General features: G+C 32.1%; 5 protein-coding genes across 7 annotated transcripts; all 5 read left to right on the plus strand.

Annotated features, from left to right (window-relative positions):
- Positions 1 to 1,421: 1,421 nt before the first annotated feature.
- LOC138125654 (uncharacterized) lies at positions 1,422 to 2,081 on the plus strand. Its single transcript, XM_069041087.1, has 2 exons — positions 1,422 to 1,452; positions 1,507 to 2,081. The coding sequence occupies exons 1-2, from the start codon at positions 1,422 to 1,424 to the stop codon at positions 2,079 to 2,081; spliced, it is 606 nt and encodes a 201-aa protein (XP_068897188.1).
- LOC138126379 (odorant receptor 85b-like) lies at positions 1,994 to 3,981 on the plus strand. Its single transcript, XM_069042156.1, has 5 exons — positions 1,994 to 2,077; positions 2,126 to 2,225; positions 2,272 to 2,361; positions 2,409 to 2,564; positions 2,614 to 3,981. The coding sequence occupies exons 2-5, from the start codon at positions 2,163 to 2,165 to the stop codon at positions 2,656 to 2,658; spliced, it is 354 nt and encodes a 117-aa protein (XP_068898257.1). The 5' UTR covers positions 1,994 to 2,077; positions 2,126 to 2,162; the 3' UTR covers positions 2,659 to 3,981.
- A 2,963-nt stretch (positions 3,982 to 6,944) lies between these two features.
- On the plus strand, positions 6,945 to 8,178 carry LOC138125655 (odorant receptor 85c-like). Its single transcript, XM_069041088.1, has 5 exons — positions 6,945 to 7,438; positions 7,623 to 7,689; positions 7,739 to 7,828; positions 7,877 to 8,032; positions 8,081 to 8,178. Exons 1-5 carry the CDS (start codon positions 6,945 to 6,947, stop codon positions 8,123 to 8,125), a joined length of 852 nt encoding a protein of 283 aa, XP_068897189.1. The 3' UTR covers positions 8,126 to 8,178.
- A 680-nt stretch (positions 8,179 to 8,858) lies between these two features.
- Positions 8,859 to 16,906, plus strand: LOC138126378 (odorant receptor 4-like). 2 transcript variants are annotated; one of them, XM_069042155.1, is made up of 8 exons: positions 8,859 to 8,934; positions 14,477 to 14,672; positions 14,725 to 15,280; positions 15,570 to 15,669; positions 15,719 to 15,808; positions 15,859 to 16,014; positions 16,063 to 16,130; positions 16,173 to 16,906. In XM_069042155.1, exons 2-7 carry the CDS (start codon positions 14,480 to 14,482, stop codon positions 16,105 to 16,107), a joined length of 1,140 nt encoding a protein of 379 aa, XP_068898256.1. In that variant the 5' UTR covers positions 8,859 to 8,934; positions 14,477 to 14,479; the 3' UTR covers positions 16,108 to 16,130; positions 16,173 to 16,906. The 2 variants fall into 2 exon arrangements, with proteins under 2 accessions (XP_068898256.1, XP_068898255.1); XM_069042154.1 differs by having other exon boundaries at positions 16,179 to 16,906.
- A 2,433-nt stretch (positions 16,907 to 19,339) lies between these two features.
- On the plus strand, positions 19,340 to 21,156 carry LOC138126662 (odorant receptor 49a-like). Of its 2 annotated transcripts, XM_069042432.1 has the most exons (5): positions 19,340 to 19,628; positions 19,679 to 20,243; positions 20,292 to 20,391; positions 20,443 to 20,535; positions 20,589 to 21,156. In XM_069042432.1, exons 1-5 carry the CDS (start codon positions 19,436 to 19,438, stop codon positions 20,808 to 20,810), a joined length of 1,173 nt encoding a protein of 390 aa, XP_068898533.1. In that variant the 5' UTR covers positions 19,340 to 19,435; the 3' UTR covers positions 20,811 to 21,156. The 2 variants fall into 2 exon arrangements, with proteins under 2 accessions (XP_068898533.1, XP_068898532.1); XM_069042431.1 differs by having other exon boundaries at positions 20,292 to 20,535.
- Positions 21,157 to 21,698: the final 542 nt, after the last annotated feature.

Below are 21,698 nucleotides of genomic sequence, written 5' to 3' on the forward strand. Positions count from 1 at the left end.
GCTATCGAAATAATTAGTTTCAAATAAAATGTTTGACTTTTTGCTTGAATTACATTTTTATGTAATAAATACTGACCTTCCCTGGTAAAATACAATTTTACAGGTGTCGACCTGGCATAATGCTGAATGTTTTAGTTGCCTAAGCAACACAAGGAAAACATTTTATAAAACGTTATCCTTAAGATTTGTTGGATTTTTTAATTATAAATGACAATTATCAAATTAATTATTTTAAGATGATTCATTCGTTGTGGACACACAGCAAATCTCAGTGTTTTGATTGTAAAACTTGTTCTCGTCAGGACATCTTAAGGATAAATAACTTCGACGTAACATGTAAGTATGAAAATTACAGTCCTTGATAATGATATAGATGTTAAAGTAGAACACGAAGAAACTGAAATCATTCTAATGCGTAAACATATATGTATGTCGCTGCTTCTGATAAAATATGTACGCTAGTTCCCTGATGAAGTGAATAAATAATTTACCTCTGTCTTGAATGTGACGAATGGCGACATTTCCGAAGAGACCGTAGATGTGACTTGACGTTTAACAAAATTGTAATGAAATTCTGTGATGTGACGAAGATTGCGAAACTTTGCTCTTATGGTCGTTCGTAACTACAAGGTAGGTATTAAAAATTATTTTGCAACTTCTTGTTTTTTTGTCCAACTGGTATTTCAGTACTTTCCACTGCTTAAACATTTCTGGTGTGTGTTTTAATTGTTAAATATTCTGGGAGATCTTCAAAAAATATTTTGGTAAGACCCCATTTGAAGTTTGAGTTATACAGGGTGTTAGTAAATGGTTGGGAATAAATTTCAGGGTGAATTCCTTACGAAAAATGTGGCTTAAAACCTAAATAAAGTTTTTCGTTAAAATGGGTTGTTTTCTCAAAAAAAAATGTAGTCCACTGTTGGAGAATTTCTCTAATTAGTTCATTTGTCTGCCTAAAATCGCATTAGTTTTGATTTTTTTTTAAATTCAACGTTCCACGTTTAAATTTTTTTTTTAAACCATTATTATTTCGCAGTATTTCAAAAAAAATACGGATATGCCAGAATACATTTATTTTTACTTTTTTATTTTTTTGAGAAAACTACTCATTTTAACGAAAAATTTTATTTAGGTTTTAAACCACATTTTTCATAAGGAATTCACCCCGAAATTTATTCCCAACCATTTACTAACACCCTGTGTTTATGATGTATTTTTAGATATCTCAACACTGCTAAGTGAAGGCATTTATTATGTCGAACGTTAGACAAGATAACGGGATCATAATATGTCGCGCAACCAGAAGAACCATGAGCTACGGTTTGCTATGGCCAAACCAAAACCAAGATCTAAATCCCGGCAAATCCTACGTAATTAAAACTACCCTTTTCGCAGTTGCTACTGTTATCACTATTGCAATTATGTTGTTGCATCTAGTGGTGAATAGAAGAAGTAAATTGTTTTAATCAATAACTTCCAAAAGAATTAATCAGCGAAATCTTGCAGAGTACCACAATTGGAACGTCCAAGATGACATTGCTTTGATGGTCTCCTACACGGGTAGCAGCTACATGGCATCTATTTATGTAAAGAATCAAGGCAAAATAGCTCTACTTCTGAGAGATCTGTCAAATTTCAAGCGGTTCGGAATGCCTCCAAATTTCAAGAAGCAAGACAAATTCCTAAATCTTTTGTCAAATATTACAGTCGTCTACTGTGTCTTTGCCGTCACTCTGTACAATTTGGTCAGACTGTACCAAAAGCCTGAATGTGAAAGGTTGAACATTGAGAAACATTTGGAAGAAAATTGCGGTATCCTGTTCCGCATTTGGGCCCCTTTCAAGATTGATTATTTTCCTGTTTACCAATTGGTTCTTCTTTATGCATTTACTGCCAGCATATTTGTCTCAAGATCGGCTCTAATGATCACATTTCAAGTTTTCGAGATATCTCAACATATTATACAAAGAATAAGGCATCTAAATTCCATGATTGTGGTGTGTTTCGACGATCCAGATTACGAAGTGTGTCGCAAAAATTTGTTAAAATGTATTTTGTATCATACAGACATCATAGAGTAAGTGTCAAAGTCTCTTGGCCTTGTAAATAACTACATTTCTTGCAGGTTGGCCACAAGATTTGACAGTCATTTTACCAGTTGTATGTTTGGTCATTTCACCATGACTGGATTGGTTTCTGCAGCTCTGGAAAAGCAATTCATTGAGGTACCATTACTTCCAAGTTAGGAATTAATAAAAACTAGTTTTGCAGGGAGATAGATTGTGCGCAGGATTCCATCTTATGGGATGGGTATTTGCCCTGTTATTAGGTTGTGTGGCAGGACAACTATTGACGGATGCAGTAAGTTTCTCTCAAGGTCAGTACCATTTGTGATAGGATTGTTGCAGAGTGAGTCCATTTCTGAGGCAATATGGAACTCAAAATGGTACCAAGCTGACGCAAGACTGAAAAAGGACGTTTTGTTTCTATTGGCCAGGTCTCAGAAAAATTTTTTCATCACTGTTGGACCCTTCGGTATTCTATCCTTAGATCTTTTTGTCAAGGTAATTTTATGAGTTTTTTGTAACGGTTATAATTTGAAAACTGTTACAGGTGTTGAAAACGTCTTACTCGATTTTGTGTATGCTAACATCGTAAAATTTTTCCCCCAAAAGAAATAAAATTTAGAAGGGTTGGCACACCCACACTACATAATTATTGTTATATTAGATATACGCTCACGTTAATTACACTACAATACAGGGCGTATCTAAAATGCGTGTGTTAAATTTAACACGTAGCATAACTTATTAAATGAAACGTTTTTCTATGTAATTTTTTTTACAAAAAAGCGATGCACATTGATTAAAAATTTGAAATAAATTATCTGTCAATATGTATACCCGCCTATGGGTAAGGGCGAAAATAAACGGAGCCTTCTCAAAAAAGTTACATGGTTATAGAAAAAATTAAATAATGAAAATAAAAATTTTCATGGTTACAAAAAAATAGAAACTATCGGGCCTTCAAATAAATATATATTTAGAGTAGGCGTAGGTGACATTCTAATTCTGTTAACAGTGTAAAGTAATTTTTGTAGGTAATCAATTATCCTCCGGAGTTTCACAGGTTACATAGTAAGCTTTTCTCAATTTCATATTGTCATATTCCGTAAAGGGAGAATAAGGAGAAAAATTAAATTAAAAATATTTTCTAACCTAATTTTATTTCGTTAAAATATCAGACGTTTCTTGTGTCATTTTCTACGCTGAAGGCCCGTTAGTTAATCACAAAAATAAACGACACGTTTGGAAAAATTTGGGGAGCAAAAAATCTTGGAAAACATTTCGAATTTTGCAAAATGTTGTAGAGAAAATTTAATAAATTGGCGAGTTCTTCCACTGGTTAAAATTAACACACGTATTTCAGATACAGCCTGTATATGCTCCAAATAATACAGTGTTAATAACTTCTCTTGTTAGTTCTTTTTAGGAAGGACATTTTCATATTACATAAATATTTAATTAATTATTATTAAGCAATGTATTAAAAATAATTTCTTTAACCAATAGATGAGTCACTGTTTCCTGAACTGTAATTTTGAGAATGCTTCAAAAACTAACTTTTTCCATTGTGGTATCGTAGTCGGTTTTGTGTGTTTTGAATTTTGACGCGTACTAAAAAAGTGATACCAACCATCAAGAACTGTTAAAATGACAGGTATAAGAGAGGTTGGATTTATCAACCAAACAATATTAACTAAATCAGTTTGTAATGGTTTTAAACTACATAATTACAACTTCTTAGAATAATAAAATGTTTTGACAAGTTTTCGTAAACCCGAGGCATTATTTCACTTTGTTGTGAATTTTTGAATAATGACAACAGGCAATGAATGACAGAAATGATATTTGACACTTGCCAGCGGTTGGAGGTTATGTCTGGTGTAGTGTAGTGCGGGACCTTATCGTCGAAAGGTGGCAAACTATTTTTTCCGATCCAATCACCTTATGATACCGCAATTATTTTGGAATATTTTTGTAAATATACAAAATGTCTATAAAAGAGCTTATCTCAAGAGTGGAATTGTGAGACTGTATAATTTTATTGTCCTTGTGATCAGAAGATCACAAAAAAAATGTGTGCGAAGGAAAGTTTTGTACCAAAGAAAAATTAAATTTTAACCTACCACAACTTAATTTGTCTTTCTCTTTATTTACATTTTTCCTTGAACCATACTTAATTGAAAGACGATTTTTGTTAAATTTTATTATTAAATGAAATGCTTTTGGTCGTTTACTTTATCATTATTCTTCGAAGGCCTGTCTCAAGGAACTAAACAGCACAAAGTGGAACAAAATATTTTTTTTTGTACTTTTCCGCGCAATTTGGTCTGAATTAAATACTTTATTACATTATTATAAATCTCCCAAATTTGTCCTATGATTTCTGACATATCCTGGTAATTCTTAACAAATTACGGCTCTAGTGACGTAAAGAATGTATATGCTCCAATTTTGAATACGTTTGATGATGTCATAGCTTCGTCATGGCGACAGATACAGTGGTCAAAGTTAGTTCAACGTTCATTGATATTATCACAGATACTGGAATGGTCCAGACAGGTTTACTAAATTAACAATTTTTATTCTTTCCATTAAAAGAGGTTTTGATTTTCTTTTGATAAAACTGAATTAAACCTCAAATTAAAAAATACAACACCGGATCTATCGATTGTCTTCTCTCGATTATTTTGTTTGGTTTTTGTGTGCATTCCAAGTTGTTGATAATGTAAGGAATTTATTTAAAAGTGTTCAGTATCATCGCTGAGGGTGAAAGGTCATTTACCAAATATGAACTATAAAGAATTGAAAATGTTTGACATTTAAGAGTTGTTTTAATAACACTACCTGCAACTAAAATAAGTAGCTATGTCTATACATAGAACTCTTTCTTATATACTCCAGTTAATATTTTATGCAAAGGGGCGGCAAATAAAGTTTCGCCGCCGGACGACAAATAACCCGGAGACGGCACTGGTCCTTGACACCGAATCTAAAGACAAGGGGGTACCACTCTCCTGAAGCACAAACTTATCCTGATGGAATAACACTTCTCGCCACAAATTTCACATGTTTTATTTTATTTCATAGTTAGTGCAATTAATTTATCCTAATAACAATGGAAATCTTACAATTAGTATCAAAAACCTCCATATTATTTTCAAATAATACCAAAGAGCAGATCTTTGTAAAAGAAAGAATAACTTCGAAGACGCAAATAACCATACAAATTTTATTTCCAATAATAAGTGAGTCAAATGTTATGTGTATGTTAGTCCACGGATAATATGAATAAATAATTTACCTCAGGTCTTGAGTCAGGGCAATGGCGACATTTCCGAAGGGACCACAGATTCGGCTTGACGTCTTTATCAAGTAGTGGGTCAAGCACTATTCATTTCACTTTTTGAATATAATTTTAATGTTATAGATTATTAGTGGTGGAAAATATTGGATTGGGAGGTATGTTGCATTTTTATTTAACATAATGTACGACACAATAAAAAACAATTTGCTGTTATTACAAATCAGAGCTAAATTAATTACTTTTGATAATTTAGACATTTCATTGATGCAGGATTTATTTGGTAGATAATTTCTACAAAACATATATTTATTTTTTATAATACCTGAATCATAATCTTTGTTTTTGACACTAAAAAGCCTTAAAAAGTGCAAAATAGGACCTTTCAATCTCTAAAGCTTTAAAAGTGCCTAGGTAACAACAAATTTTGAACAATGATAAATACACATTTATACACATGACCATCTTGACCGTGAAAGACTCGTCTCATTCCAGAAAATACATTCTGGTATGTTTGAATTTAATCTGGATGTGATTCCTGTTATGTTTGTGAGACAAAAATAAGACATTTTTAGTGACGATTTGGTTTTCTCCAAATCATTTCAGGCTCAAAAGGCATCTTCCGAAAACCATTTGGCCATCCCGTAGGAAGACTTGAACAATCAATTAAATCCGTGAAAACAGTAATTAACATGAAGCTGTACCGAGTGATCAAAAAGAAAACAAATCAAGAGCGTTACCTCATATTTTGTTTTGTCGAAAAGTTTGTCTCAGGTTACTACCTCTCGAAAAATCTATTGAAAATGAATTAATTAATTAAATAAATTAATGCGTCCTCTTCAATGGTAACACCCATTTACCATTTATTCTGGGATAATTGTTGCTTACAATTACAGTAAACGTCTGTAAACTTTGCCGAAATCGAAAAGTTGTTTTTTGGATTAACAACAGTACATCGTTGACGTTTCTTTGACATTTCCTGCTTACCAGTGATCTCGCGTTTGGCAATAAAGCTGCCAGCTTTATTGCCAATGAGTATGGGTAATTACCCATTCTTACGAATGTAAAATATTATAATTCCAACGTCTAAAATTCATGAAGTATAATTTATTATAAAGAGGCGTTTGCGACCACAAATTGTCTACGCCCATGCATTTGCAACCCTTGCTCTGATTTGTTAGTTAAAGCGATGGGATCAGAACCACAAAATATCAAAAACAAATTAATTTACAGATATTTTAACTCTACTGTGTAAATTAAGCAAGAGATGACACAAGACAACAACGAAATCATAGTATGTCGTACCACGAGAAGAAATATGAGTTTTGGTTTGTTATGGCCCGGAGAAAGTGAAGAACTCGATTACGGGAGATGGTATTTTATAAAAATATTCATATACTCATTAATCACAATCACAAATTTGGGAATTTCGTGGACACATTTTTACGTGGGCCTAAAGAGTAACGCGTTTCCAATCAACAGCGCATACCATACTAAATACAAAATTTACAGACCACAAAAATTCGAAAGCCAGCGAGGATGTCGCCGTAATGTTGTCAATTACTGGTACAACCTACATGGTCTTCATTTATGTGAAAAATCAGCCCAAAGTAGCATTATTGCTTCGAGACTTGTCGAATTTTTATACTTTTGGATTACCTCCTGAATTTGAACAACAAGAGAAAGTATTAAATGTATTGTCAAATGTCTCATTCGCTTACGCCATATTTGCTTCGCTTCTGTACAATTTGGTCAGATTGTATCAAAAACCCGAATGTGAAGAGACGAAGATGGAGAAAGAAATTTGCGGATTTATTGTGCCGGTCTGGCTCCCTTTCGAAATGGATTACTTTCCCCTTTACGAATTAGGTTTTTTCTACATGTATGCATCTACGGTGCTCATCTTAAAATCAGCTCTGGTTATACCATTTCACGCTTTCGAGATATCCCAACACATTATACTCCGAATAAAACATTTGAATACTATCATTATTAAATGCTTGGACGGAGACTACGAAGAGTGTCGTAAGAATCTTCAAAAATGCATTCACTACCACAGAGAGATCATCGAGTAAGAATAAACGAATACTAAGCTTGTGGTTAAAAAAATGTTTTGCGAGTGCGCGTGTTGCTCCGCCGCGGCTAGGCGCCTTGGCTACGCAATACCACTCACACTCGCAAAATATCATTTTCTGGCCTAGTAATCCAAATAACTATTTCAGATTTGCCACGAGACTTGACAGTTATTTTTCCAGTTGCATGTTTTGTCATTTGACCATAACTGCAGCAGTCTGTGCTTGCATCGAAAAGCAATTTGTTGAGGTAAAAATCGATTTTGAATGTAATAAAATAATTCATACCAATTTTTTAGGGCGACAAGCTCTGTGCAGGACTGCACGTGATAGGATGGTTCTTAGTGTTGTTCATAAGCTGTGTTGCAGGACAGTTTCTAACTGATGCGGTAAGTTCAAGATAATGACGATTACCATATTTGTTGGACTTCTTGCAGAGCGCATCCATTCCTGAAGCCATTTGGAATTCGAGATGGCGTCAAGCTGACCTGAAACTAAAGAAAGATGTATTATTTTTGCTACTCAGATGTCAGAGAAATATTTATTTCAGTGCTGGACCTTTTGGCATTCTGTCCTTCAATCTTTTCGTTGGGGTAACTCGATGGGCAATTTTTGACGACTATCATTGAGTACTGTTTCAGGTAGTGAAAATGTCCTACTCCATCTTGTGTTTGCTAACATCGTAAAAATTTTCTTCGAACCTGATATTCAACAATGATAAAAAATATGTATATGAAAATTATCATTATTTAACCACCGTAGAAATAAATATACTGGTGGCCCAAAACTAACACATGTCAACATGGCCTTAATTGTTCTTTCTTATTTCCATGGATGCAAAAAAAATAAATATTTGCAGATTATTGGGACAAATCGAATGTTTTTTAGTGTTGCCACATTTAATGTGACAAATATGTAGGATTAAAATATAAATTAAAAAAAAGAATATAGATTTTTGTAAACATTTTTACCTGATATTTTAACAACCTACTACTAAACTGTTTCGCGAATTTTGGGGCACCCTGTATATTATCTGATAAATGATTTACTCTGTAGTTGAAAAAATATTTTATAAATACATTTTATTTTTGTTTTGATATGTACTTATAGAGAAAAAGATGATTTTTTGAAAATTAATTTGAATTCTTTTAGTTAATTTTATCAGAAGAAAACATTCAGAGTCTGCTATGAGTGGTGAGGCTAGGTCCAGTAAATTTGAAAAGATTTTTCGCAGCCACAGAAATGCTCTTTAAATATATCATTTGAAAATTATTACTGCTAAATTGTAGTTATTAACTTTTTAGAAAAAAATGTTTGCTAACAGATAAAATAGTTTTATGAAAAAAAAAAACACAACCACAGCCAGAAAAAGAATGTTTGTTAATATTCATTGAGAGTGGTAGTTTATTTCAAACAGATAATTATTTAATTAATTTAGCAATTTTAAAAGAACAGAATCAGTTTGGGAGAACGACTAGATAACACAGAAACTTTGGTAAGTCTTACAAACAAAAATGTTACAATTTTCAATTTTGGGATGCATTAAAAGGCGACAGCGGTCACCCTTTTACTTGTTGGTTAATTTTGAATCTGTCAGTCGATGAAATAAAATTGTGTTGAGAAGAGTATTTAAATAATTATTTTGTGAAAGGAAATAATCATAAAAATCATTACAAATTCAATAATAAGCACATAAAATACGAAAAGACTAAACTTAGTTTCAATTTGCCCAATCACACGTGTCGTTACGTCTTTGAATAAAATGTGTGTATGCTGATTCACTACTAAAATGAATAAATAATTTACCTCGGGTCTTGAGTCAAGCCAATAACGACATTTCTGAAGAGACCTCAGATCAGAGTTGACGTCTCTGGCAAGTAGTGAGTTGAACAGTGTTCATTTCATTTTTTGAAAATTAATTTAATGCTTCAAATTGTTACAGTGTTAGTGCAAAACTTTTAGATTAATTTGATAAGTTGTAAGGTATGTCCTATTTTTATTTTTATTTTTAATTTCATGTTGCCACAAATGCGTAATAAATTACTTAATTTTGCTAATGTATATATTTCAGTGACAAAATATTTAATTTATCTTTATTATTTGTTTCAAGTCTCTTTTTAAAGTAGTAATAAAAATTATTATTAAAAAGTAATAATTGGTCATCTGTTACAAATTGATTTAGTAGAAAAGGATTCTGGTAATCTTAAAGGAATTTCTGAATTTAACAGCTTTCGACGTATTTTCAAAATGTGCTTTAGCTATTCCTTTAAATAATAAGTTATATCTTCAAACATCAAAAATGCTATGCTGGTGATATTAAAAAATTATTATACAAATGTTTTTGTAAAATATTGAATCAGAACAACAGAAAGGAATTTATACTAAACAAGTACTAGATTCTTTTAAAGCAAACAATATTAACCATTATTCGACATATACCGAAGTAAAAGCAAGTGTTGTTGAGAGATTTAATAGAACTTTAAAAGAAAAAATGTGGACGTGATTTACTGAACAAGGAAATTATAAATGGGTTGATATTTCTCCAGAACTAATAAAAGAATGCAATAATAGAATACACAGTACTATAGCAATGAAATCAATAGAAATAAATAAGGATAATACAAAATTAATGTTTGACAAAGTATGTGAACCAAACTACCCTATGTTCTAAGAAGGAATAATGAGATTTACTACTATTACTACTACTACTACTACTACTACTACTACTTATCAATTTAAAGATATAAAAGGTGAACAAATGAAAAGTATATTTTATGAAGAAAAATAGATGAAAAGTAAATATCCTCATCATTATCTTGTTGAGAAAGTATTGACAAAAAGAGAAAATAAGATTTATGTTAAATGGTTAGATAAAAAATATATTGTATAAAACAAAATCCTAATACGTCCAAGGATGTTACTTAGTGATTGAAAGAATGATTTTTAATTTTTTATTATTATATTTCGTAACCCTCCACCACCCGGCGGGTGGTCCAAAATTTTTAAATTTTTAAAAAGAGATTGCGGTACTATTCCCGTTGCTGAAATTATAAATGGTAAAATCGAAATTTTTTCTAAACACCAAAGATTTCTCATAGCAACGGAGAGTTCTAAATATTTATTAATTTTTGTGTTCTATGTCTGTGTTATATTGTGTGAATTTGGAACAGCCATATCCAAAAGATATGCTTGCTTTTGTTGTTTATTTAAAATAATAATGTCTGGTCTGTTATGCTGAATATGAATGTCAGTTAAAACCACGATCAAAATATAATTTGTAATTGTCATTTTCCAAACAACTTTCGGGTTTATAAATATAATGTGGTTGTGTATCCTTTAATAAGTTGAATTTAACTGCTAAATTCATGTGTATAATTTTAGCGAATCTATCATGACGTTTCTTATATTCGCTTTGAGCCAAAACGGCGCAAGAAGAAATTATGTGTTCAAAGGTTTCCCCTTCAGTTCCGCAAATCCTACATTTATCGATGATCGATTTTAAACCGCATATGGGTTTTTTATCATTTCTTGTATTGATAACACGATCTTGTATTGCAAATATAAAACCCTCAGTCTCAGGGAGAATATTTGATTTCTTAAGCCGTGCATGAGAAGCCTGAATATTAATTTCTGGTTGTCCCAGTTCTTTAAAATATCTCCCATCTAAAGACTTCTGTTTTATATTTGCTATAAAGTTAGGGCTAACTTTATCCGATGTCAAAGTGACAAATGCATCGCGGCTTATGGGATTTTTTATACATGAATTAAATTATCACTTAAATCTAAAGGTGTGTAACCTTTATCCGCTGAAACCAAAACATTAAAAAAAGTGTTAGCACGAGCTCTATTGAGAAAATAATTTTTTAGTGAAGCAATTTGATTGAGTTGTAGAATTTCTAGATTTGAAAAACCCCAACCACCATTTTCGCGTGGTAAATTAAATCTTTCAATAGCAGATTTGGGCAGTTTTATGTCATCCATACAAAGAAGGTGATTTAATTTGGATAGTGTGGTATTATTAAGTCTAATATTGAAACCATATCCCGTGCTATTTAATAGATTTGTCAAAGGATTAATGGCTAGACAAAACCATAAAGGACTTAAAGAATCTCCTTGATAAATTCCCCGTTTAATTTGAATAGGCTCGGATTTTAATTTAGTATTGTTTATTGATAAATTTAAAGTAGTTCTCCAAAATGTCATAACATGGGATAAAAAGTTAATCAAATCCAAATTAATTTTATAAATTTTAAGAATTTTAATTAACCATGAATGTGGTACTGAATCATAGGCTTTTTTGTAGTCTACGAATGCGGTATAAATATTTCTATTATTTTTCCTAGCTTGTTCCATTATTACCGTATCTATTATGATTTGTTCTTTACAACCAAAACACTCCTTAACACAACCTTTTTGTTCTTCATTAAGTATATTTAATTTTTGACAATGGTCGTAAATTATTACTTTAATGCAAGATGTCATAATTTTATAAATTGTAGGTAGACATGTGATTGGCCTATATTTTGATGGATTTTTATTATCGGAATCTTTTGGTTTCAGATATGTTTTACCATGGGCCAAAAACTCTGGAAATGTGTTAGGTTCCCTAATAAACCCGTTAAAATCATCAGTAAGCATTTATGAATACAAGTAAATTTTTTTAACCAAAAGTAATGAATTTGGTCACCTCCAGGGGATTTCCAATTATGTGAACTATTAATATTTTTAACTAAAATTTCAAGGCTAATTTGAATATGATGTGGATTATTATTATCTGGTATTTCATTTTCTAAATTAGGAATGCATTCTGCCTGATTATTAAATTGAACTTCATTTGACCATATGTTTGACCAGAATTCTTTAATTTCATTTATATTTGGTATACCATTATTATTTTGAGTTTTATTATCTCCTAAATTTTTGTAAAACAACTTCTCATTATTAACAATAGTTTGTTTTCAAATTTCCGTTGTTTATTATTTTTATATCTTTTTAATCGTTTAGAATAAATATTCAATTTTTGTAATAAAGTGTCTTTAATTTCTATTAAGGATGAACTGGAGTAACATTGAAAAATGGCGAAATTTGCTTAAAATTGGTACAATAGTCCTTTCATCCATTCTAAAGTACTGTGCCAAATTAAAAAAAATTTGATCGAGGAATTTTAAAGTTATTACCTTTTAAAATTTCGGGATATTTTACACGTGTTCTTATGAGAAATGGAGCAATGGTCGCATAAAAATTGATAAAAAACATATTTCAAAAAGGCCAATTTTTCTTAAATTTTTCACACATCGATATCGTAGAATTTTCTAATGAATTTACAAAAAAAGTTGGTCGAGGATTTTCCTTGTAATCGCTAATTACATGTGGAAAAACACGGTTTTTGAGGTTATGTATCTGTTTTAATTTCAATAAAAGTGAACAAAATGCATATAATTGACGTCGGTATGCAACATTACACTCATATCGCACGTTTTACTGCAGTTACTTTAAGAACTTTAACAGAAATCGATGAAAATTGAAATTCAGTGTGCTTTTGTTTACTTTCACGTACAGTCTTAGTCAAAAGATTGTAAAATCACATGTAAGTAATTATCTAAATATCAAGAAAATAAACACAAAATTTACTTGCAACTCATTACAATTCGTTTCCAAAAATTAAAAACTATTTTTCAAATATTGATTTCTCGTAATAAACGTTTCATAGCATTATAAGAATTCCACAACTTTTTGCTGAGATTGTTACTCCAGTTCATCCTTAATGTTTCATTATATTCGTTATATTTTAAACAATGTATTCTGTTTTTATTTAAAATCGATTGAATACAGTTATTTAGATGATTAGAATTTATATCTTTTAAATATTGAGTTATTCTAACTAAATCTCGTCTATTTAGTCTTATATTTTATATATATTTTATATTCATTTATTATTTATTAGTAAAAGAAAGAGTATTTGCTAAACGTTATTCCGCTCGTTCTTTGTTATTATATCTCTTACGGTAAATGTAATTAACCGGTCATTATGAATAATAACCGGGGATTATACGTAATACTCATCAAGATTGGTTATTATAATTAATATCTTGCAATTTATTACATTTACCGGCTAGTATTCATAATCTCCAGTGCCCTTTAGCAAATTTAACAAACGGTGGCACACTGATTTTGGGAAGGAATGATTCCGGTCGTTGATCGAGCTAGAAGTGATCCGAGAAATTGTTTCGCTGTCATAGTAGCCGTGCAAGACGATCAATTTTATGAATTGGGAACCAAACACGGAAAATTATCCCAGTTCCATTAAAAAACAAATTTACTATTAGCGAAGAAAAAATATTACGACTATGATGTTTGGTTTATTTGTCTTTTTGTTTAAAACAATAAAAAACTTCTTGGAAGATGTGACTTTACAATTTTTTATTAAATTTACCAATGAGCACTGGAGATTATGAATAATAACCAGTAAATTTAATAAATTGCAATAACCAATCTAGTCGGGTATTATGTACAATCTCCGGTTATTATTCATAATTACCAGATTAATTACTTTAATCGAAACACATCTAATGGCAGGGTTTTTGTTTAATAATGCATTTATTTCTTCTTCATCATAACTATTTACATCTTTTAATTCTCGTTGCAACACATTAATTTTGTTGTCTTTATATTCAATTTCTTCGTCCATTTTTTCTATTGTTTTAATTGCAGTAACTCCTAATTCTTTTAAAACCCTATTTTCCATATACAATTGATTAGATGCTTTTACTTTATTACCGACCGATAAACTATTAAATTCAATACAATCTATATTAATTCTATTTTGAGTAATTTATAAAGCTATATCAATCAGTGACATTATTATTTATTTGACAAGGAATTTATGGATTTATATCTTCTAAATTGTTTGGTCTATTAAAGTAAACCCTCCATAGAAAAAAAAATAAGTTAGTAGGTACATTAAAAATTAATGAATTAAAATTTGTAATTTACAGATATTTTAACTCTACTTACTAAATCAAACTAATTAATTGCAGAAGATGACACCAGAAAGTAACAAAATCATAGTATGTCGTACAACGAGAAGAAATATGAGTTTGGGTTTGCTGTGGCCTAAAGAAAACGACGAACTTGTTTACGGTAAACGGTATTTTATAAAAATTTTCATATATTCGCTAATCACAATTACAAATTTGGGAATTTCGTGGACACATTTTTACGTGGGCCTAAAAAGTAACTCGTTCTCGCTCAACACTCCACATGATATTAAATACGAATTTTACAGATCAAAATTCGAAATTCAGCGAAGACGTCGCCGTGATGTTATCCATCACGGGCACAACCTACATGGTCTTCATTTATGTGAAAAACCAGCCCAAAGTAGCATTATTGCTTCGAGACTTATCAACTTTTAATTATTTTGGAATGCCTCCTGATTTTGAACAACAAGAGAAAATATTAAACGTTTTGTCAAATGTCACCTTCGCTTACGCCATGGTTGCTGCACTTCTTTACAACTTGGTTAGATTGTACCAAAAACCTGAATGTGAGGAGATGAAGATGGAGAAAGAAATTTGCGGATTTATTGTGCCGGTTTGGCTCCCTTTCGAAATGGATTATTTTCCCGTTTACGAATTAGGTTTTTTCTACATGTATGCATCTACGGTGCTCATCTTAAAATCAGCTCTGGTTATACCATTTCACGCTTTCGAGATATCCCAACACATTATACTCAGAATAAAATATTTGAATACTATCATTGTTAAATGCTTGGACGGAAACTACGACTATTGTCGCAAGAATCTTCAAAAATGCATTCACTACCACAGAGAGATAATAGAGTAAGAATAAAAGAATGTTAAGCTTGTAGTTAAAATTATTTTGTTCGATACCTCCCTAGAAAGTGAATCTGCATCCATAGTTACCAGTGAGTGAAGGTTTCTCTTTCGTTCACTTCACTTTCGCTTATCGTTTTTCGCTCACTGTCTTTGACTCACTGGTTTTCATTCACGCATACTTGAAATTCGGTTGATGGTTCATTACTCAAGAGTAAGCCCGCTTTCGTTCACTTGAATTGCATCGTCCACTCAGCTTTGCCTTCCTCATTGGTACTAAATAACTCTATTTCAGATTTGCCACGAGACTCGACAGTTATTTTTCCACTTGCATGTTTAGCCATTTGACCATAACTGCAGCAGTCTGTGCTTGCATCGAGAAGCAATTTGTTGAGGTGAAAATCAATTTTGAACGTAACAAAATAATGAAACCCAATTTTTTAGGGCGACAAACTCTGTGCAGGACTGCACGTGATTGGATGGTTCTTAGTTTTGTTCATAAGCTGTGTTGCAGGACAGTTTCTCACTGATGCTGTAAGTCCAAGGTGTTAACGATTAGCACATCTGTTGGGGTCTTCTTGCAGAGCGCATCCATTCCTGAAGCCATATGGAATTCGAGGTGGTATCAAGCTGACCCGAGACTAAAAAAAGACGTATTATTTTTGCTACTTAGATGCCAGAGAAATATTTATTTTAGTTGTGGACCTTTTGGTATTCTATCCTTCGATCTTTTCGTTGGGGTAACTTGATAAACGATTTTTGACGACTATCATTGAGTACTGTTTCAGGTAGTAAAAATGTCCTACTCAATTTTGTGTTTGCTGACATCGTAAAAACACGTTGTAATTATTAGCTGGTAGTAGATTCATTTTATTTGATTGCTAATTAAAATGACTAGTTTTAGGAGGGACAAAGTTCTAAATTGTTTGACCAGATCGTCAACATTTCCACGATCTCAAAGAAGATCTAGATTGTAGATGACATTTGTGATATCAATGTCGACACACTGAGGATTTGATAATGATCAATACATCACATACACTGGCACTCCTACTTTTTTAGTACAGATGTATGTCTGTCTAGTCCAACTTTTTATACAAATCATCTCATCATTACTTCGTGCACATAAATTCACTTATTTATTATTCAGTTAACATAATAATTAAACTAAAAATAAATCGGATTAGAATTCGAGTTGCCAATTTCTCTTATAGCATTTAAATATGACAGTAAAATATCTTAACTTACTTAAGAGACAAAATGAACAATAATTGTACAAATTAGATATCAGAAAATGTAAAATTAACTTTAATATAATTAAGTATACAAAGTGTCTATAAAAGAATGTAAGTATATCAAGAGTCCTGTGGAATTCGAATATATTTGATTTTTGCCGCTCTGTAGCATATTGTGGTACCAAATAGAAAAACAGAGGTTATGTACGAGTAAGTCCATTAATGACAGGTTCTTAATGAAGACTGTTGTAAGGTGAAAAGTAACTAGAATACCTATAGAAAAACTGAAAAAAATCACAAGGAAACAATTAAAACGTCAAACTCACAACTGACCCTAAGATTTAATAATTTGACATTTGACCGTTGACATCTGATTTGACAGCTTCAAGGTTCGACCTAGTTTGACACAATAAAATTCTAGAGCCGCACAATTCCACAGAATTTTTTATACAGTGAGTTTTTTTTAAGACTGGCCATAGGGTTTTACCTGCTAATTTTTCAACCCCCTGTTAACTTTTGTTCCGATATAAATATTCAAACCATTTTTCGAACAAAGTTGGAATATTTTTTAAACTATCAGATAGATTACAATTTAATATCCCAAACCGTCTAAAAAGTTGTGAAAAAATTATTTTTTAGGGCGCCGAAATAATAGTACGTCGAGCGGCCGCCAGAGTAGCGCCATTGTCGGCTCAACCAGCACCTGACGATCTCCAATTTTGGACGCTTTCGGCGCGATAAAAATTATTTTTTTCACAACTTTTTCGACAGTTTGAGATATTAAATTGTAATCTATCCGATAGTTTAAAAAATCTTCCAACTTTGTTCCAAAAATGGTTTGAATATTTTCATCGGAACAAAAGTTAACAGGGGGTTGAAAAATTAACATGTAAAACCCTATGGCCAGTCTTAAAAAAAAACTCACTGTATATGTACCTACGTTCTTTTATAGACACTTTGTATATTAACATGATTTCTTCTTAATGAATTCAGTATAATAACAAGATTTGTTGTTATTATTTAATCTAGGGTTATTTATTCCTAATTGTTGATAGATATTTTGTATTTTGCCACACATCACCTGAATTAACATTGCACAAAGTCCAAATAAATTATAATGTTAAAGATTAAATCAGTATTCACTTTTTTCCTAATTTCCTAAAAACTGATGAAGCTAAGAAAACTGAAATTAATTCAAGGAAAATGGTACTGTTTTCTATTGACGAAAAGGCAAGAATACCTATTTTCCAAAATTTTCTCAATTTTTCCCATTGTTACGAAAACGTTATAGATGTGAATTGGGGACTTGTCGTTAAGTTGGCACTTCCAGGAAAAGTAACTAAGGTATGTGGAATTTATGACACATTTCTCACTAACGTGTAAGTTTTAAGCGGCCTTGACTTTGACAGTCCACATTTAAAACGTTTTTACTATAAATGATTTACTTTTTACAGAAGAAACTTTCACACACAAATTAGATAGAGATAAAATTACATTTGTTATGATTAGATTACTGAACTGACGCCATTTCACACATTGTAACACACTTTAGAATTGGAAAGTAATTTTTCACTTCACCCTTATGACTATGATACGCCACTGATTTAAAATAATTTCTCGTTGCTTACCGGTTACATTTGATTTCTTCTAAATATTAACACAATTGTGTCCAAGCAATTAATAATTCACAAGAAAATTATTACTTTAACAGAGTTGTGGCATAAAGAAGTCATAATGAGCATGCGAAAGGTAACAACTTCTTTCGAATTATTGATTGCAACAAATATTTCCTATTCATATCTAATAATTGTAGTGCACTGTTTCAGACATACTAAAAATAAAAGTCTTATTCATAATTTATCGACTTATTCTTGATATCACTTCTTCGCGGCATTAAAACATTTAGTACAAGAATCAGTGAGGGAAGGGCACATTAGTAAACATTGGGGCATGACGAATAGAGCTTCACCATAAGCTCGTCAAAAAGTTCTCAGTATGTTAATTCACTATTTCCAGTTGATGACAAAAAACTTAATTGTTCAGTAGTACCACATTAAAGAAACTAAAAACAGAGATGTTGAATAAGTGAGTACAAAATACATTTAAAAAAAAATTGATGTGGTACCGCACCATCACGGAAAGAAGAATGGATCCTCCTCGAAAGAAAGACAGTTTCTGATTGGATTGCATGGAAGAGAGAGAGAAGAAATACGTACAAGCGCACTCCTCAAGTTCTCGTGGTGAACCAGTTCTTATTAAAGAAAACCTCTAGTTAAATTAACAACATTGGTCGAGTGTACATCTCAAAATTAGTGACAATTTGTTAAAAGGAAGATATAAATCTTCCGTTTTAGGTAAACAACAGTTGCTTCAAGAACTTGAAGAAAAAGACTAAGGACCGACATCAGTGCTTTTAGGTATGTTATGGCTTTCAATAATTTTTGTTCAAAATTTTTATGAAAGTAACATAACTTTAAAAACCTATGAAATTTTGACAGGATTTTCCTATTGCTAGTTACGAAATATGTTACGAATTAAATTTCTGTAAAATATCTGAAGACAACTAGAATATTTGTCTCTTTATTTCATCTATGGAGATAGTCTTCAGTGTTCTGGTGTAATTAGTTGACATTAAAAAGAACTTTTTTTGAACATCAATTATAACAAATTTTATGAATATATCATAGAAGCAAAACTCTTTTGAAAAAAAAATCTTCTGTGTTTTCTTTCTTTCTTTGCATTTGTTGCTTCAATCAGTTTTTATTAAGACAAAATTGCAATTTAAAAAATCCCAAATTGATTTTCTTTTTCTTTTAGCTTTGCACAACTTCCTCCTAGCCAAATTCTAATGTTGGAAACGGGAAAAAGTTCAAAGGAAGATATTTCTCATTATATTGACTAACTCTACTGTCCCCACAGGCCAAAAATGTCCCAAGAAAATTCCGAGATTAAAATTTGCGCCGCAACTCGACAAATTCTACGAAATGCTTTAATCTGGCCGAAAGAAGACGAAGAAATGAATCCTGGTAAATGGACTTACATCCGAATCCTCACATTCGTATGTTTCACGAGTCTGCTTTGCATATCTACGACAACACACTTTCTTCTCACTCTAGAAAGTACCTATCTTTCTTTTCGTGCTTCGCAACGTGCATATTCAAATTTTTAGACGAAGTCGAGAGAGACGTGAGCGAAGAAATGGCCGTGTTATCTGCCATCTACGGTACCTACTTTATGGTGTTTGCGTATATAAAAAATCAGAAGAAGATAGCCAGTCTGCTTCGGGACTTGTCGAGCTTTGACAAGTTCGGCATCCCGGAAGATTTCCACGAGGAAGAGAAAAAACTCACCTTCTACGCGAAATTTATTCACACATATGTCACAATAACTGTATCTGCGTATAATTTTCTCCTGTTATTTTTGAAGTCTGACTGTGAGAAATACAACAAAGAACATGACTTGAAGGAAAATTGTGGACTTGCGATCCCGACTCCTTTCGCAGCGGATTATTTCCCCGTTTTTCAACTGGTTTTTCTCTACCAGCTCGTCGTATCAAACATGCTATTACGACTTTCCATGATAATTGCCTACAACACCTTCGAGATAACCCAACACATTATTTTCAGAATCAATCATCTGAACATCATGACAACAGCCTGCTTCGATGATGACGACTATCAAACCAGTCGAAACAAGTTGACAAGATGTATCTTGTATCATTCGGAAGTCCTCGAGTGAGTCTCGTTCTTGACAAATCTCTTTCATATCTTTGGATCTTCCAGCTTTGCAAAGCGCGTCGACGATTGCTTCTCCAGCTGCATGTTTGCTCATCTCATTTTAACCAGTACCATTTGTGCATGTTTGGAGAAGCAAATTACAGTCGTAACTACTAAATTCACACTCTTGGGACAACTTTCATTTTATTATTTTCAGGGTATTAACAGATTTGGTGGTGTCTTGCATATTCTCGGCTGGATTGTCAACTTGTTCGTGAGTTGTTTAGCGGGGCAACGTCTAATCAATGCTGTAAGACACGACATGTCGTTTGTGGAAAGATTTTGTTAAAATTGTTTGCACAGAATGGCACCATAGCTGAGGCTATTTGGGCGTCGAAATGGTACCAAGCAGACGTGAGGTTGCAAAAGGATGTACGTTTGATGCTACTGAGGTCACAGAGAGATCTTCACCTGAGCGCTGGACCTTTCGGCATTGTCTCATTCGCACTCTTCGTATCGGTGAGCCAAAGAAATTTAAAAAAAATCCAAAATAATATATTTGTTCGATACCGCCCTAGAAAGTGAGTCTGCATCCACAGTTACCAGTGGGTGAAGATTTCTCTTTCGTTCACCTCACTTTCACTCATCGTCGCTCACTGTCTTTCACTCACTGGTTTTTATTCACTCGAAAACTTTTCCAATTCTTTTTGATAATGTAATTTGATTTTTTAAGCCCTTGCCTCTATACAATAAAGTTACAGACTCACTTTCTAAGCACAGTACTCGAGTGTAATGCCGCTTTCGTTCACTTGAATTGCACGCAATTCGCGTGAACGAAAGCTTTGCCTTTCTCACTTTTACTGTAAATAACTATTTTATTTTAGGTATTAAAGATGTCGTATTCGCTCTTGTGTGTATTAACATCTTAAAATAATCCCGCACAAAATATAAACTCTAATGGATATTATTATTATTACTATTACCACTAGTGAAAGAATAGTAGTTGTCACTGTTTTTTTGTATTTTGTACTGTAGAAAAAATTGCATAACACAGTAGGTTTCAATTTTAAAACCACAATAAACGAACATATAGATTATTATTATTATTATATTATATTATTATTATTATTATTATTATTATTATGACAGTAACTTTATTTAAAACATTATTTTGTTCCCACTGAATTTATTTCGTATTTTCTGGAATTATTGAATCATTATTCTCGGGCACTGAATTAATTTTCAACCGTAACGCATCACGCGTCACGCCGTAACGTCACACGCTCTGGGGTGAAAGACTCATTCGAGTAAGTTCGGGTGAGCCGAGTTTAGCCGAGCGAGCGAGAAACACACTCTTTTTTTTGCTGGTCGTGTCGTTCAGCTCCACTTTCGCGTCCAAAGAAAATTGCACTAGAAATAATTAATATTTTATGACGAAATTACAACGTGATTACTACTTTATATTTTAGAATT

The sequence above is a fragment of the Tenebrio molitor genome, chromosome 3, assembly GCF_963966145.1.
Source record: "Tenebrio molitor chromosome 3, icTenMoli1.1, whole genome shotgun sequence".
In the NCBI taxonomy this organism is placed as follows: Eukaryota; Metazoa; Arthropoda; class Insecta; order Coleoptera; family Tenebrionidae; genus Tenebrio; species Tenebrio molitor.